This window comes from Syzygium oleosum, unplaced genomic scaffold, assembly GCF_021117445.2.
Source record: "Syzygium oleosum isolate NSW1041296 unplaced genomic scaffold, Sole_v2.1 Sole_v2.12, whole genome shotgun sequence".
Classification (NCBI taxonomy): domain Eukaryota; kingdom Viridiplantae; phylum Streptophyta; class Magnoliopsida; order Myrtales; family Myrtaceae; genus Syzygium; species Syzygium oleosum.
In genome coordinates this window covers 1,452,882-1,471,137 of record NW_026607496.1, presented here as the reverse complement: position 1 = coordinate 1,471,137, position 18,256 = coordinate 1,452,882, and the positions used below count along the sequence as shown (strand labels likewise).

Here is an 18,256-nt window from a genome sequence, read left to right as displayed (position 1 = left end):
ATGGAGGTCCCCGTAGGGTTCCTGGCCAAGCTGTGGAGCTTCCTCACTTTCCTCCCCTTCTTCTCCTCCCTCTTCCTCCTCGGCCTCCTCAAAGGTACGCGCCGTCGTCATCTCTTCCTCCTCCTCCTCCTCCTTCGTGCCGTCGCGATTCGGCACGTCTTCGCTCCTAGTCGAGCGAGACCGATGGTGACGCTTCGTCGGCGGCGAGCTGTTGTGCGAATCCTAGCAGGCTGAGCACTGCGGGTGGAGAGCTGAGTTTGATCGAAGTTTGCCGATCGTTTTGATTGCTCAGCCAGAAAAAATAAAAGAGAAGAAAAAAGAGGATGTCCTAGTAAATTCAGAGAAATGCGTGCTTCTTGTTGTGCTTAGTGGCTTCCTGTCTGTATCCGTCGGTGATTCCCGCTTTTTTCTTTTTTCTTTTTTTCACGGCAGCGGCGTTGGTCGGTCCGGTCGTGGTGTGCATCGTCGGGATGGGAAACTCTGCCGTGATCACAGGGCTGTGGATTGCTCATTTTGCCTGGACTTACTACTGTGTGGCGAGGTAGGTGTTACTGTGGATTCGCCGGTCGGACTCCTCTGTTTTATAATGCTTCGCGCTTTGGGTTTTCATAGTGACGATAATTTCAGTACCAAGAGGCTGGGGCTGATTCTGAAGATTTTGGTGCTGATAATACTGCCAGTGCCTCTAGTCCTTTGGCCTATTGTCGGGATTGCGGGAAGCCTGTTGGGTGGAGTCGCGTACGGGGTCTTTGCTCCCCTGATAGCCACCTTTGAAGCGGTCGGAGAGAATGTGACGGACAAGCTCTATCTTTGCTTTCTTGTAAGTCCCCACTTGGGTTCTGAGTCTAGTTTGCTTCTCAATTCTCGGGCTTCTCCTTTCGAGGAAATGAACCTCCCGAAACGACCCCAGCAATTCGAAACTTGTATCTTGGAAACGGTGTCTTTGTGTTGATTTCCAGTACCAAGATGTTCTTTTTCTATAGGGTATCTCCAATACGTTATTTAGAAAAATTGCGAGCTGTTTCAGAGAATATAAAGATTTTGTCCGTACATACCTGTCGAAGACGTGTTAGGGGCGCACCGAGCAATGTTTATGAATAGTGGCCTTACAGAAGGTTGACAGCTAAAGCATGCAATTTTGTGTGGAAAGCTTTGCTTTGGTTTCTGTGGCAGATGTCTGGCTAGTTACCGATAGGATCTGGTATCTCTGGTTGCCATGGTATCAACTTATGACCACAACACTTGTCCTAAGAAAAAGTCCTTTACGGGGAATAGGCAGCTGAAGATAGAATTCAGAGATTAGCTTGCATGAGTCCTTCCGTCGTGGACCACTTAGTTGTTCTCTCCTAACCTATTCATAAGTTCCTCTAGTCAAAAAACCTTTTGCAACTTTAGACTTCAGTTTTAACAGTACAGTCATAAACAGTAACAAAAAATATTGGCCGGATGGAACTTAATTGCGAACTGTTGTTGACTTGAACAAGGCGATCGTCTTTGTTAATGTTTATCTTTCATTCTGAATAATATATTGAAAGCAACAAGAAAGCAAAAACTCATGAGATCCCTTATAGTTATTGGATGATTTTTTACATCTCCAATCATAAGTAAGCAACCACTCTATGTGAGAGTACTACATTACCTGTAAGCCAGGGATGTGCGTCGCTTTTTGTTCGTGTCTTATATACACGTAATCTCTTTCCACCTAATAGCCCTGTCCTTTAAATTCACATGCACTCTTTTATAGTCCGGTTTGTGCATAAGGAAGTGTTAAATGATCCCAAATAGCTTGTTTACGGGGTTCATACGGGAGTTATTTTCATATAATAGCTTGGATATTAGTAGGTTTTGGTATTAGATAGAATGCAGTGGCGAATGTAACTGACTCCATTGAGTTGGAAAAAGCTTGGCAGTGGTTGTATTTTTCTTATATAGTTATTGCTCTCTTTTAATCTTTGTGTGGTAACTGGAACTGGAAGTCCTTTCTTTCCAGTTATTCACTTTCACAACAATATGCAGCGCCTGTATCTCAATTGTGAATATGGTTTTATGGTACCAGGATGGTGGTTGGTCCACGGTAGAAGGAAGTTGCACTGTGGTACGGGACTTCACTGATTTCTGCTTCCACTCCTACTTTTCCTTTATGGATGAATTGAGAGATAAAATACAACCAGATGAAAAGCCCATGGACATCAAGTAAAACTGTACCTTAGTTTTATTTTGTAAAAATATGCAGTATGGCAACTATGGCACATTCACATTATGATATTATCTTTAGGTTATCAAAGTTGCTTGCTTCTTTGATGGCGAGTCTGATGGGGATGGTAGTAGATGTTCCTTTGATCATGGCTGTTGCCCTGGTGAAAAGTCCATATATGTTGTTCAGAGGGTGGAAGAGACTACTGGAAGACTTGATTGGCCGAGAAGGACCGTTTTTAGAGACGGTGTGTGTCCCATTTGCGGGGCTTGCCATAATTTTGTGGCCTCTTGCCGTTATTGGAGCTGTGACAGCAGCTTTCCTTTCTAGCTTTTTTCTGGGGTTATATAGTGGAGTAGTTGTCTATCAGGTACTAAAAATCTGCCACCTTCTGAAACATCCTTGTAGTTGAACGATTTTGCATCAGTGTGTTGATAGCTTTTCTTTATCCTCGAGTTTGATCTGAACAGAAATACCTAATTCCAGGAGGATTCGCTTCAAATGGGAGTGGCCTACATTGTGTCGGTTGTCTCATTGTTCGATGAGTATGTTAATGATTTACTTTACCTGCAAGAAGGGTCTTGTCTGCCAAGGTGCATTTATGATCTTCTTTCATTTGATCATTCATGCTTTGATAATCTGTGAGGAATTGTTCTGCTACAAATTGATGTTTAAGTTTGAGCCATCAATTGACAGCCAGGCCCAAATATCGTCGAAAGATGAAAGCTAGCCTCGAGAGGAAGAATTCCAGCGTCAACAATGGATCAAGGGATGGCAAAGGAGGTCCATACATTTCAAAACTATATTCACAACAGTCGAGAACATTGAAGGGGGCTATCCAACAGTATAGACCAGTGCAAGTAAGATCAATCATACCACCTCAATCATCTTTTCAATATGATGTTCGCCAACAAAAATCTTATCTCTGCAGGTGTGGGATTGGCTCTTTAAATCATGTGAGGTTAATGGTAGGATACTTCTGCGTGAAGGTTTGATCGATGTTAAAGACGTTGAGGATTGCATATTGAAAGGAAATTGTAAGAAGTTAGGCATCAAGCTTCCTGCTTGGTCAATCTTACAATGTCTGCTAGCTTCAGCTAAGTCAGAGACTGACGGTTTGCTCATCTGTACGTCTATCAAATCTGAGTATTTCGTTTGTAAAAAATTGGTTAGTTCTATGTTATTTTAAGGATTCTCACGGATGTTTTGAATGGATTCACAGTTGATGATGTGGAGCTTACAATGATGAACAGTCCAAGGGACAGGATGTTTGAGTGGTTTGTTGAGCCTTTGTTGATTATCAAAGAGCAAATCAAGGGCCTCCAGTTAACTGAAGACGAAGAGGCGTGCCTTAGAAAGCTAGTAATGAGGTGCAAAAATGAAAAACCCAAGGAGTGGGACGATGCTGGTTTTCCATCAGATGACAGTGTGAAAAGGGCACAATTGCAAGCAATAATTAGAAGGTATTAGTATGTGCTCAATCTCTTGCCCCTAGGATAATAGGTAATACAGAAATGTACACTATCAAACTGAATGTGCCGTGTCGATTAGATTCGGCCCATGCCGTCCCTCCTTCACCTACTTGAAATTGAAAGGCTGACGGAATCAGTTTCTTTCGTGCATTACTTAATGGTTGCAGGTTGCAGGGGATTGTAGCTTCCATGTCCCGACTGCCGACTTTTAGACGCCGGTTCAGAAATCTGGTGAAGGTGTTGGACATAGAGGCTGTCCACGCCGCTTCCTCAGCAAACCACGTGGGAGGCATCTCGAAATCTGGATATGGTAGGGATAGCTCCACGGGAACTGCCGATGGAGAGGAGAGAGAAGCAGGGTGTGTCAGCATGCCCGATGGGATCGTCTAGTGATTTTTCTCGCCGCATGTGATTAAGGTTTTAGTATACATAGATGGTCATACACTGTTAATAGTTTCACGGGATTAGGAGCTGTATTGGATTGAACCAGGAAATCGATTTGCCAAGGTATGTACAGAAGTATTTGCATCGGCTAATGTCTTGGGTTCGCTTGTCTCGTGCTTCGGCCAAAAACTTGCAGTCAGAATGTGGACCCTTCTCGGCCGATCGGGGGATTTGCATATGGCTGCTGGGATACTCTTCAAGCCTATCTTTCTTTGAAGTCGGATTAGCTAAGAACAGAAATGCTAGTTTTCTAGAAGAGTTTAACGAAACAAACATATTTTAAGGAAAATTGTTAGTTTACATTTGTTTGCCAGAATAATAAATTGTCTTCCCCCAGTAATTTTTGGTCGTTCAAATACTGGAAAGTTGAAAAATAATTTCTCGAAAACAGTTTTTTTTCAGACAAACGGACCCAAAAAATATAGTATATGAAAACTATGCAATTTTTTGTCCATTTTACTTGTGAGGTTAATCATTTTTCTTTCATAGATAGAAAAACAACCTCGGCTGCGTCAACAAATTGCTTGTGGCCATCAATGCCTCAGGTGCGTGGTGATATTGATTGAGAGAAAAATAAGATGGACATTACTGATGACATGAGCTTTGTTTATTTGAGTTTAAGGAAAAGCAAAAATTGTCTTTATTTTTTTTTTAACCATCTTGTCAAAATTTCATAAATTTAAATCATAAAAAATTACGACAAAGATAATAGTCGTATTTTGTAAAAGCTTCGAGCGTGCCGGTATTTATAATGTCGAAAGACGTGAGCCACAAGATTTTGATCAGTAAAAACTCAAAAGTAAACAAGTTAGTCATGTTATTATTTCAGAAAATAATATTGGATGTCGCGAGAGAAACATCATGCTCTTTCGTATAGCTCAACTAGATAAATAATAAAAAGGACACGAGCGTATCAATCCACAATAAAAACCAAAACTTACGAAATTCAGGCTAAACCTAATGCATAATCATCAATATACACGAATTGCTCATATTAACCGTCGAATTATCAAGATATCATTTAATTCATAAATTACAATTCTAAATTATGGTTTTTTTTAAAGAAAACTCCGGAACATGAATTAATTTTATTTTTTTAGACGAAAAATTGTCTTCGAAAGAAAATGAATAGTTCCGATCGGTTTCCCCCCTTTTCAAAACGCACCTCAATCTGTCATTTCCCTCTCACTCAGTCCCCAGTGTGCTTCGTCCTCTCTCTCTCTCTCTCTCTCTGTGCAGTGATCGAGCTCGGATCCCCGCCGGCGATGGCGTCGAAGGACCTCCCCGACGACCCCGCCTACACCGAGACGGAGGACGCGACCGTCGCCGCCAGGAAGAAGCGTTCCCGCCGCGTCAGCTTCGCCGACGTGGAGATCACCTCCGTCCACATCTTCAAGCGGGACGAGGACTACTACGACAGCACCCCTCCCTCCGACCCCAAGCCCGACTCCGGCGGCGGCGGGGGGTCCGCCGGGGACGACGCCGGGGTGCGGCCGCTGTTTAGGGACCTGGGGGACCACAGCGACGACTCGAGGGAGGTCACGCCCAGCGGAGATTACGGTAAGGAGGATGGGGAGGAGGACGTCGACGAGGTCGTGGTCGCCAGGAAGTCGTTCCTCAGGCCGATTGGGTCGCCGTCTCCGGGGAGCAGCACGTTTGGCTCTGCAACTTCTAATGACGGTAAGTTCATTTGTGTTTGCATTTCTAGTGCGATTTTCAGCTTACCGGAGCTTTGGCTTTAAACAAAAACATGGTAGGGTGAAATTCGGTGCACAGCGCGCAGGCTTGGTGAAAAATAGGTGGGAAAGATGTTTAGGCTGTGAAGCAAATGCAGCTATGCTTCAAATTTTTGGACTAGAGCCACGTATTTGTACTAAGATTTGATTTCACCTTTCTCTCTAATAGCTGCGCTATAAGTGGATGTGGCATGTTTCTGATGATATCTTTTTTGTTCATCCATGAAGCAGTTTGTTTCTTTTGTCCTTGTGACTTGTGAGGATAAGTGTGCTTCATGAAAGCCAAAATAACAAAGGAAACGATGGGTCAATCGTCTCTTGTAGTGCTATGCTGCAAGTTTCTCTTTCTGGCCCTCATGTCGGCCATGAAGTCTTTTTGTTGTCCTGACTGTTGTGTTATTGCTGATGCTGTTTCCCAGAAGACAATTTTTTTGGTCCCGTCTCCGCGAGCTTTATTAGGCCTGGAAGGCTCTCTGGTTCTGCTGCTTCAGATGAAAATCACGATGTAACGATGGACTCTACAGCATTCTCAATGCATTTTCGCAGCCTTGCAAGATCAGACTCTGGCATGGAGAAGATGCCCACAGGCATTCATCTGACCTTTGATGAGAAAACGCCCTCGGAAAAAACTACCCCAGCTAACACTGGAAGTTTTATGATGCTAACAAACGCTAGGAAGCTGACTCCTGAATCTGCTCGTCCTATGCTTAATGTTCAGAGTGATGGTAAAGATTCCAATGAAATGAGCCTTATTGGGAATAATCCAAATAGGTATGACTATGGTAGACTTTCTCCCTCCTTGGATGCCCTACTGGCGGAAGGCAGGCAGGATTTGCAAGCTCTTCCTAGTTCTGATGTTGAAAATGCAAATGCGTCAGCTACTTTTGAAGTTTCCAATGCCGATGAGAGGGGAAGCAGTAAGGAGGATGTTAAGGGCTCTGCAGATAACATAATGATCTCTATGGGCACTGATGGAACCAATCAGATGATTGTTGCAGCTTATCGTGAATTAGACAGGGCAAATAGTGCTTCTGAAGGAATGCGCATTCAAAATGTTAGGAGTGATTCATCTAATATGGTCGACAGTTTCACTCCCAATGCAGCTGTTTATCAGCATATCCATACTCCTAATCAGACACTAAAAGTAAGAACATTGCTGTCGTCTATATTTTATTTGTTTATTTCCAGATTTGTTTTTTGAGTTTTACATTTTGACTAGCTAGAACCACTCAAGCTTTATTGGGGCATCTGGAATATTTGCACCTCCCTGGTACTTTTGAGTTTGATTGGTCTCATAAACTAACGGTAGAATGTAAGTGTCCTTGATCGTGTTTAGCAGTTATCTGCTGCAGCTATAATGCAGTATTATATGCTCTAGTTTAGGAGTAGCTTATGAGATGATAAAATGCATGTAGTGGATGATGGATGTCTGTTGCTGAGATTGCATTTTATGATCAATGATGTATAATTCCACAATTGACTGGTTGCTGTGAATTACGCATCTGTTTCTCATGTGTGTTGGCTAGGCTACCTGGCTATCTGCTTCCCTTTCTTTATTTTGTTATTCTGGTCTTCTGCCTAAAATTCAGTGAAGGCTATGCTGGGATTTTTCCGGATGAATTTTAAGCTTCTGGTTTCTCACACTTGCTCTCTATACAATAATCTGAACATTTTCTGGGAATAAATGGACCATATTTTGGAATGAAGCTTTTAATTCTCTTCTCCTTGCAGCTTGGGTCTGTATTTCAACATGTGACCGAAGTATCCATCAAGGAAAATTCCCCGTGGAATGGAAGTCAGAATCTTGATTCAACTGAGCAGGACCCCAACAGATTGCACACATCTCATTTGAAAGGCTCTATATCATCTTTGGCAGCTAAAAGGCGGCAATTATTTTTGGATACAGTTGGTTCACCTGCAAACTTTTCCATTGGATCTCCTTCAGCCAAAATGTCTGGGTCACTGCTAAGTAAGGAAAGAACTCTGCATGGTTTGAGTCTGTCATGGAAGAACATTCCTAAGTTCGGAAATCTTGATTCATCTCCTTCTTCTGCTCGTTTAAAGGAAATCAATGCATTAAAACTCAAGTTATCTGGTTATCTATCTAGTTCTCCTTCCAGTACCATTCAGGCATGGACTAGCAAAGATGTAGTAAGCAAACTCACAGAGTCCCCTGTTGCTGTTCATGATAGCAGTCCAATGAAGACCCCAATCGTAAATAAGATGAATAATAATTCCAGCCAGGCTGAGAAAACTCTCGCTCTTGCCAGGAATGGAGAATCTCCCGATCGCACATCTTTGCACATTAATCATAATGATCAACCTATTACAGTAGCGACAGAAATGGCCTCACCCGACAACTTCAGCTCGTCAGTTGGTGGAGTGATGCAGCCACAGTCTATGTCCGAGACTTCTGAAAACACTGCCTTGGTGTCTTTGCAAGCTGATCCTTCATTGGATGAAATTGCGGTTGCTCGTAGAAAGGATAGTGAGGAACCTATTGTAAGTCATAGGTTGTCAACTTCCCCAGTGCAAAGGTTAAATCGTGAGTTATTACTATCAGGAAATGATCAAAGTACACATGGTGTCTCTATGCAACAAAATTGGTACAGAAAGTCCATTGGCATTGACTCAGACCAATGGGGAAGTCCTTTACAATCTGTAGGCTCTGGTGGCTATCCAATTGAAGATGTTAACAAGATAAAGTCCCACTTCCTTGAGAGGATATCTCCAAGGAGCGGAAACACGTTGGATTTGCGGAGTTTAAAGCCGCTCAAGGACCTCCAGACTGAAGCAGATGGAGTCAGCTCAACAGAGGAAGTTTCTTTTGGGGAAAGAAAAGTTTCTTCTCTTATGCCTGATTCCACATATCCAAACAAAAGTACTGATGTGTCTTTGCCTAAAAAGGTCATAGCGTGAAACTGATAAGACCTCAAGATGATCATGATTTTCTGTTGACACCGATGAGTCTGTTTCTGTTCGTCTTTATTAATTCTTTAGTTTCTTATGCAGAGCCTCTCCAAGGAACCGGCACAGAATGTCAGCAAAGAAATCCATAACATGCCCCATTATGAGAACATGCAGTCTGTTGTTGGGGAAAGCATGTCTACTTCTAAGTCTGATGCTTTGGGCATTCTTAGTAATGACAATCAGCAGGAGACTCATCATTCCAAAAGTATTTTGGCAGCACAAGAGATTGAGGAACGTCACAATCGGAAGAGGAAAGGAGATGTTCTTGAGGATGGAGATCCTGTCGGTAAGGTCGCCAGGACAACAGGGAGTTCAGAAATCAAAAGAAGTGGGGGTTATGATGTCAATTCCTCTCTTGAGCATCCCAAACATTCTTGTATGGAAAGAGAGAATACTGGAGATAGCATACCACCATGTAGAAATTGGAAAGATGTACGTGTAATGTTGATAGTTTCATATCTTACCTTTTTGTGGTGCTCGTCACAATAAGTAATCCAATATTCGATGCCTCTCTTTGACTTTGGAGGTTAACTTGCAGGTTTTTACAAAGTTCTTGGATGATAGCAGAAAAATACCATCTCCCCTGGTTGACAAGCTAGATATGAGAACGGTATTTATTTATTTTCCTTTCTTTCCATTTTGAGGTTATGCAAATTTTCAGTCATCCTCATGATGTTCTACATATAGTTATCGCCATCTTTTTTTTCTTGGTGATGTATAGATCAGTGTGCTCGATGAGATGTTAGTATACCTTCAGAAAGTCAAACACTACGAGCTGCTTAGCTCTGACATCCAGACTAAGGTTAGCTGGGCTATTCACAATTGCCTGCCCCTAGCGCCTTTTCTTTTATATAAAGGTAATTTAATGAAATAGCAATGTAATGGTTATCACTTCGCAATTTTACAGAAGGCAGATCAATCTCGTAGTGCTTCTGAGAAAAGGTAGTGTCCGTTTTAACTTTGTGAGAGTCGTGACTCATTGATGTGTGGCATGTTGGGTAAATAAAATGAGCTTTTTTCATTGTTGAGTTGTTGCAGATCATACGAGATCATTTCTCTGCTGTATAAAGCATTGCATGAAAAGGAGAGATTGCGCTTAAATTGTGTGAAGCGCGAGAGGCTGCAGGTATGGAGCAACTCACTCATATATTCTCTTAATTCATGGTCTACATGCTGATGCTGATGTTATGAGCAGAAAACAGAGCAAATCTTGAGGTCTTCGATTCAAGAGTCCCAAGCACTAAAGCTGAAAATTAAGAAGACTTCACTGCTTGCTGGTGAGGGTGGCAGTTGTGATGATCATCAATGTTCAACTCAATCTGAGAACAAAAACAAGGTAGGTGACTTGTTTAGTTGTTTTATCATTTGGTCCTAGCAAGTGTCGATCCAGTGTATACGACCACATCCTGTCTCCTCCATTCCAAACTACCCACATAAAGGAAAGAAAGGAAAGAAAGGAAAGAAAATGACGAGATAAAAAAGTGAACAGAAGGAAAGAGCATGACTGACATATTCCGAAACTGAAGTGACACTCAACATAAAGTTCAATGGGATTTAATCTGCTTTTCCATCGCTGGAGAAGTATTGTTGCTTCGTTCTCAATGGTTACATGTCAACTTCATAGCCTTCTCAAATCCACAGTTTTTTGAAATTTCAGATGGTAACCCTGCTTGTGACTAAGTTTATCAAATATTAATCTCAGATGTTTGAAGATGGTTGTTATTGTTAATGTTGTTGAAATTACTTAAGATTGTATGAATTTGGATTTCCTGTTATGGCAATGGGAAGTCCTTTTCAGGAGTGCCCAAGGCATAATGGCGTACGGTATCATATTCTTTCATTGTTCTACATATAATTAGTAATAGGAAATAAAACCTCCTCATCTGGTGTTTTAGTCATCCTTGTTACTGCTAAAGAGTTAAGGAATTGTGTATAGACATAAATATTTGTTCTTATGCAGTTATTTGTGATGTGATCATGTATGGTCCAGACATGGAATGGTAGTCGCGTTACAGCATATTTTGATTAATGATTGTTGCCTTAAATGCCGCAAGCCACTGAAATTCATTGAAGGCTTTTCTTTCCTGCCATGCAACTAATGATGTGGTTGTTGCAAATAAAAGAAGAAATAGAAGCTTGTATCTCTGAAGTCTTAAGACCAAATTGTCGAAACTAAGTCAAGAATTCTTATTACACTCAAGCTGAGTGGAAAGATGGGATGCAGACATGTCCAAGTTCAAAGCATGAAATCGGAATCCCTGTTATGTTTCATTTCAGTTTTGAAGTTCAAAGCATGAAGTTTATGGAATCACGACATCACATGCTAAAGCTGTACAACTCCAAGTACTAATTACCTTAACTGATAAAAACTATGAATAAAAGTGAGAGGTCAAGATTGTGTAGTTGAAGGTAAAAGTAATTAGGACCTTTTATTAAAATCCACGTCACAGGGCTTAAAACTTGTCCCTTATACCTTTTCATGGGGTTAAAAAGAAAAGAATTTTTATTTGTCCTTTACTTTTTTTCTAATTCTGGAGGTGAGGTATGCAGCCAATGACTTTGATATTTTCAAGTGATGTATAGGTTCAAACCGCAGGACCATGATCAAACGACTCTGACATGCAAGCGTTCTTTAAGTTCTGCACAAAAATGATGCATTACTTCCTATCAGCATCGTCTGCATTATACATTAGACTGTGCATGGTAGTGAAAATTCATGTGTGATGTGTAACATTTGTGACTTCATGTTATCCTGCAATCACATATTCATTACTTCTCAGCATAGTATGTAGTGTAGTAACATGCAGGTTGATCTTTCTTTATTATTCGTGAAAGCTCACGTAATCATATCATATGACAAGACCTTTTTGCCTTTTTAGTTAGTCACAATAACATTATGTCAAAGCCCTTGCATGATGTTATTGCATATCTTAGCGAAAGTTATTGATTTCTGTGCGTACTCTGTTAAAAGAGAATCTATTTCTGCAGGTTTCTCATAACCCAATGACATCAATGAAGCAGGAGATTGAAATCTTAGAGAAGAAAATAGAGAACTTGATCAAATCTTTAAACAGGTTTTGCAAGATGAAGGGAGAATTAGATTGCATAGAGACAATAGGACTGATCGATAGCTTCATGAAGAAAAGGATGTGTTGCAGATTCGTTCGCCTGGATTTGCAGGTTTCTAATTTACCGTTTGTTCATCCCATACAATGAGAATATCAATCTGTCTGACAGTTCCACCTCTTGACTGTTTGCTCAGCTGTGGAAAGTGAGTTCCTTCGAGAGTAAAAGTGGCCATCATGATATCACTCTTGACTATCTTGGATTAATTTACCAAAGGTTGCTTCTTCAATTCCAATTCACACTATAGAAAGGTTCACTTTACATTTCTAAAGCCGCGTATAAATTATATCACCATTTTAATTTTTAGCTTTGCCGTTTCCTTGAATCAATGCAGGCTCAGACTGACTGCTCATCCAGTTCCTAGTTTAACAGTTTCCAACAAATTGGTCGATACAGAGATAGAACAGGTAATGGATTGTCACTAAAATGGGAGAAGAAATACAAAAGTTTATCATGGTATCTTGTAGCTTATTTGTTGGTGTTTTGCAACTAGACCTAAATGATATTTTTTCTTTTGTTAGAATTATCCAAATATGGCAGCTCGCACAGCATTTGCTTTTGTTTTCAACAACGAGACAAGTAAGAAATATGCCACTTCAAAATGTTTGGCAAAGGAAACGCAAGTAAGTTTCACTCATAACATTTTGATGCATTAGTCTAGATGAAATGCTTAAAATTCCTTTATTCTCCAGTAATCTTGTCATGGAAGACATATGAGGTTATCCGCAAAGGGCGTGTTCCCTTCAGCTGTATCCTGGCCAACTTTTCTTACTTCATGTTTTATGGCTTTGCAGATGACACATCTGGTTCTTAGAAATCTCTTGGATGTACTTGAGGAATTACTTCTAGCACGACTAGAAATTAAGAGTCTAACACACACAAGTTTTTTCTCTTCAAGAGGTAACGAAATGCTATTGTGCTTGGACTTGTTTCCTTGTTTCTCAAATTAATTGTTTCTTTGAATTTTTTTGGTCTGCTCCCTTCCACACAAAATTCTGGTTTCATGATCCATTCATCTTCACTCACATTCAAACTTGATAATGAATTTTGGAAACAAGAGAGCCTACTTAAGAATTGTTGTAATGATGCTGATGTTATATTTTTTAGATTCTAACTGGTAACTCATTGTGGCCTGCAAATGAACTTTGATTTTGATTTTGAAGTCAGCATTGTGTTTAGTTGCTTTTCTTTGTGTAGTTGGTTTGTCCCGTACTCATAATTTCTTATCATCACCCAAATGCAAATTGCACTTTAGCCATCAAACTAAGTTATGAGTGTTGTTTTGGACCTTGAATTTGTTGCTTTTTCTCAATGTGGTCCTACAGCTGAATTTTTTTCGAAGTCGGTTCTTGAACTCAAAGACTTTTTCTAAATACGTTTCAGTCAATTTTGTTGATGTGCATGTTGGAGGGAGTTTTGGGTCCTTGTTTTCATTTTAGGGGTAAGTGGTCAATTTTGTGTTCATACTTTCAGGAAGTCAATTTTTGGGGAAGTTCAGTTTCAAATGTTTTGGTGCTGTAATATAGGTGGGTTTGGTTGTTAATTAGGTTCTTTGCTGATTAGAGACATAATAACCCCAGCAAAAAGTGGTTGAGAATTGCTGAGTGAGAACTTACTTTTGAAAAAAAAGAGTCGATAAGTTCGGGAATTGAACAGAATTTTAATTTGATGATGAAATTCGGAGAAGCAAAGACAAGTATAAGAACTTAAATGGCATTAAATTGATCAAATTCTTAGCTTGGGCGTCAGATGACAATTGCCAATTGTCACATTGTTAACTGACTCTTTTGGTGTCAGCAATTTCGATTGTAGGACACAAGTATGGCAATCTGTTCCCTCCTTTTCTATTGTATGTTCCATCTCTATAGCTCAGTCTTAGGCCACCTTTTTGCATTGATTATGCGCACGTGTAGCCTGCCTTTACTTCCTTCATTCTCACTAAAACAAGACTCTCCGTATATAGATCTACATTGTTACCGTGTGCACTGATTGTGATTCATGTATTTTACAGATGGGCAACTTGATCTGCTGCTTTCCTTCATTGACTTCCACAGTGATCAGAAGGTGGCATTAAGCTTTGACGTGACATGTCTGAATTGGTAAATTTCTTTAAGTTCTTTTAATATGTTCTTATTTTTCACATCTGAAGGTTCCACAAGCTTCTTTGCAGCTTGAAAAAGTCATGCATTTACTTGCAGACAGCTTTACAAGAGAAACTAGCATTCTTTGACATTTAACATTTCGATTTGTGCTTCTCTGGACAGGTCACCCAACTTAGAAATGCTACTTTGGAATTAGATTACTGCAATTCACTTCTCTTATATTATACTTGACCAATCATGTGAAGTACTTGCTTGGGTTGCTCCTTGCAGGCCTGTCTAATTGATTACCTAACCATATGATGTTCTTTCGTTTTACCCAAATTCGTTTTGCCTTTTGGTGTCCAATCTATGAATTTGACATTTGTCGTTTCCGAAATGAGCAACACGATGCTCCTTGCATGAGTTTTCTCAGGCTGCGTTTGGTAACTTGCCAAATAGTAACTGATTCTATTCTTTTGTTCCTGAGAACAAAAAAAGAACAGAAATCCGTTTGGTAAATTTTTTGTTCCCGGGCACAAATTTGTTTCCAGAATCGGTTTTGGAACAGAATCAAGAATAAAAAAAAAGTTGATTCTTGATTCTGGGAACAAGAATCAGAAATAGAAGATAATTTTTTTTTTCTTTTTCTTCTTTCTTTCCTGGCTGTGGCCGGTTCTTCTTCTTTCCTAGCCTGTGGCCGGTGGCCGGCGACCAGAGACCAACGACCGGCCACAGGCCGACGCCCTCGCCGATAAGGGTGAGGGCTAGACCCTCATCTACCTTTTCTAGCCCTTGCCCAAGCTGGCAAGGGTCGCCGTCGAGGCTCGCAGCCTGGGCGAGGGCCACCCTCACCAGATCTAATGAGGGCAGCGGCAAGGGCGGCCCTCACCTAGGCCGTGAGCGGCAAGGGTCCAGCCCTCGTCGGGGACGGCAATGGCCGCCGTTGAGGCTCACAGCCTGGGCGAGGGCCGCCCTTGCCGGATCTGGCAAGGGCGACCCTCAAGCGGCGAGGGCCACCGTTGGGGCTCGACGGCCTGGGCGGGGGTGGCCCTCGCCGGCCCTGGCCTGTGGCCGGCCAACCGGTGACCCAGCCACGGCCAAGGAGAAGAAGAAAAAAAGAAAAGAAAGAAATATTATTAATAAAAAGAAATTTTGTGCAGTTACTAAACGCGTTTTTGTTTTTTTCTATTCCAGGAATAGAAATTTTGGGCTATTACCAAACGCCTTCAAATGCTTAGAAATTATTTCCGGGAACATAATGGTTACCAAACGCACCCTCAGCTTATTGGGTTTGACATTAGCATCTACTCTATTTTTCTGTCTCCGATTTGGACTTCTATTAGTGTCGATTGGATTAGCTAAGTACTGCTATGATTTAGGAAAACTATTTTTTCAGTCTGGACCAGCATTTTTTTCAAACAAATTCTGTTCTCTTTTAGATTACAGTTTTTTTTATGTGGCACCAATCTTTGACATGACCTTTGACTAATTCATATTGAACCTTTTTTCTGGGCTTCTTAGTTCTAAGCTTATTATAGATTGTGTGCTTCTATTCAAACTGTATTCGTACATACTTACATAGTGGGTCCAATTTATAGACCCATTTCGATTTTGTCTTAAAATAAAGATAACTCTTGGTGATGATGTCCATTGGACAGTGGGCTTTATCCTGTAGAGGTTCTCCCATATCGTGTCGAAGCTTCCATGGAGAAAGTTTCTCACTCGCTGCCTCAGTCATTGTCAAAGGAGATTACAACCGCTATAGAACGTCTACCAGTGGGATACTCAAGGATTTTGAGGCTCTGCCAATGTGTCTCCGAGGAATTGCGAGGTTAAAGTATATTGTAATGAAACAGACGAAAAAGAAAAGTTGGATTCCAATAGCTTGTTGGTGTCAATATGCATATATTTGATTTTGAACATGCTGAATCTGGTCAATATAGGTACTTTTCAACATGTCGGACATGATCTTTAACAAATTCTAAATTTAGGTAGCCATTGGCACCAATCTTGCTGAAGCCCATTTGGATTAGAATCATGTCGGCTTTGTGGAAGAAATTGCATACCTACAATGTATTTGATTTTCCCTATGTAGTTGGAACTTGTGTCTCGCTAAAAACTTGGATTTCATCTATGCAACTATAGTGCTTGTGCTGTGCTGGATATCAAGGTTGTCTTTCGTTTGGAATTGCGTCGGGGGTAAGCTTGAGGATGCATTGCCAATTGTACATACATGTCTCAACCGGCACGAAGAGATGGCGTTGTGTAACAAGTTGAGGAATCGGCATGCTGCGAAAAGTGAGGATTGCTTATAATCTACAAAAGTCTAGGGGCTTTTCCTCTCAGCACTCGGTGAGATTCTGTACCTTTTACCTCCATCTATTTGTACTTGTGGTTGTGCACTTTTTACGCTCCATTCTCTATTGTTTGGGAGTATCGAGCATATTATGGATACTTCCACATCGAGCTTTGGGCATTTTCCGCAAGAGCCACGATATTTTATTGTGATGATTTGATAATTCTATTTAGCAAAAGCATGTCAAAATGTTGTTTTTTTTTTTTTCATTTATCTGGTTCTGACTAGTTTGGCAGTTTTTTTCAGAAGAACCGCTTACAAGCCATGGATCCTATGATGATATAAGCGGAAATGATTTCTTATTTCGTTAGCAGTCAGTACATGGCTGTATCGGAGAGAAGGCTCGCAAGGTATAACCGGTTTGTGTGATGAAGAAGATTGGGAAAAACAAAGCTGAAAGGTGAAAGGTACAGACGATAGTAACAATTAGTAGCTCCATCTTTGCAGTAAAATTCAATGCAGTTAGCCAATGACCATGTCTCGCAATTGACATGCTGAGGTGGTTAAAAGAACAGACGACAGATCTTTTGGGAGGTGAATGAGGATTTTGAGCAGATTATATTCTCTATTCCCATTCTAAAAGGGGCCTGTCTTGGAGTCCATTAGTTTGGGGAATCGAATTCCGATCGCCGTCCTCGCATTTTAATATCGTGTAGATATCGCGATGGTTTCGCGGATAGGGTTTTAGGGAGGGGGGTCATCTATATTTCGCCCCAGGACGGTGCTCGGAGAGGGGGTTGCTCGGTGGCCGGCGGAGAAGCCTCTTAGGTCTGAATTCATCAATATCTCGATGAAGTAGAATCAGGATCGTGACGAGGATATTCTATTTCTATGAGCATGAGAAGATTGACCTCCAAATCTCGCAGTCGCGAGAGTAATCATAGGAGAGCAACATCTGACAATTACAGTTGAAGGGATGCTTTTTTGTGACGTCTGACCATGCCGCATTGATTGGGAGTTGGTAGTGGTCGACCGTGTTGAGTGCGATCGCAGCAATTCACTCCAACATTGTTGGTCTTAACCCGAAGATTCTTAAACTCTCTTTGGTTGGGGGGACAAAAAGGTGTCTTTTTCATTCGATGAAAACAAGAATAGTCGGATTTTGCGAATTTCTAATTAGTGTCGTCATCATTGCTCCCGACCCACCTAAATGGAAAATGCTGTCGTCATCGTCATCACTCTCCTCTTTTCTCGTTTAATCTCTCTCTCTTTTTTAACTTCTATTACTTTTTTCGATTAATTCGTACATATATATTCAATCTTGCACATCGCTACTGTAACCTGTCCCAAAAAGGTTGCTCCCAGCAAGAAATAAGCTTGAAACCATGTCCTAAACCATAAAATCCCATTATTTTACCAAGGGACCCGCCAAGGCATAAGGAAACAAGTGCGACAACAAGAAAATTAAAGGGAGAATGGACATACTGGCGTAGATTCAAGGCACTAAGAAGAGGAACAATTGTCTTGATGTGAATTAGAAGAATGTGGAATTACATAATTAACCAGAGTTTGCACGTGAAATCACTGATTAATTGAGTGCAAAAAGATGCTTTGTAAAAAAATAAAATAAACTGAGAGTGAAAGATATGAAGTCGGGCCTAATATTAGAAGGAATTTGCAAACCAAAAGCTTAAATTGTCGTATATAAGGTTGCACTTGCGTAAAGAACCATTTCAACCTCATAACTAAGCGATGTGCATGTGTTTTACGATCTTTATTCTTTAAATCCAATATATGAGAAACATTAATTCAACTAAGTATGAGGTTCTTGTTGTAACCAGATAAAGGAGAATATCTCTTTTAAGAAAGGAGAGAAATTCATCCCATGAGACAACATTCGAAGCATATATTAGAAGTTTAGATATAATTGATGAAGT

General features: G+C 40.8%; 2 protein-coding genes across 2 annotated transcripts; both read left to right on the top strand.

Moving 5' to 3' along the window:
- Nucleotides 1-4,327, top strand: LOC130139506 (uncharacterized membrane protein At3g27390-like). The gene is made up of 10 exons (XM_056316641.1): nucleotides 1-94; nucleotides 433-541; nucleotides 613-820; nucleotides 2,057-2,193; nucleotides 2,276-2,564; nucleotides 2,681-2,787; nucleotides 2,895-3,054; nucleotides 3,126-3,321; nucleotides 3,417-3,657; nucleotides 3,834-4,327. Exons 1-10 carry the CDS (start codon nucleotides 1-3, stop codon nucleotides 4,054-4,056), a joined length of 1,764 nt encoding a protein of 587 aa, XP_056172616.1. The 3' UTR covers nucleotides 4,057-4,327.
- A 946-nt stretch (nucleotides 4,328-5,273) lies between these two features.
- On the top strand, nucleotides 5,274-16,188 carry LOC115663130 (uncharacterized). The gene is given in 17 exon segments (XM_056316810.1): nucleotides 5,274-5,790; nucleotides 6,266-6,990; nucleotides 7,578-8,753; nucleotides 8,859-9,254; nucleotides 9,355-9,426; nucleotides 9,538-9,618; nucleotides 9,724-9,758; nucleotides 9,855-9,942; nucleotides 10,012-10,152; nucleotides 11,805-11,996; nucleotides 12,079-12,158; nucleotides 12,277-12,349; nucleotides 12,464-12,565; nucleotides 12,737-12,842; nucleotides 13,954-14,041; nucleotides 15,682-15,739; nucleotides 15,741-16,188. Coding segments are annotated over 17 exon segments (3,876 nt in total). The 5' UTR covers nucleotides 5,274-5,375; the 3' UTR covers nucleotides 15,789-16,188.
- Nucleotides 16,189-18,256: the final 2,068 nt, after the last annotated feature.

Bases quoted from the DNA above. Each gene is read 5' to 3' on its own strand.
- LOC130139506 (XM_056316641.1), top strand. From the start codon at position 1: ATGGAGGTCCCCGTAGGGTTCCTGGCCAAGCTGTGGAGCTTCCTCACT. The intron at 542-612 runs GTAGGTGTTACT...GGGTTTTCATAG, and splicing joins ACTTACTACTGTGTGGCGAG to TGACGATAATTTCAGTACCA. The intron at 3,322-3,416 runs GTACGTCTATCA...ATGGATTCACAG, and splicing joins GACTGACGGTTTGCTCATCT to TTGATGATGTGGAGCTTACA.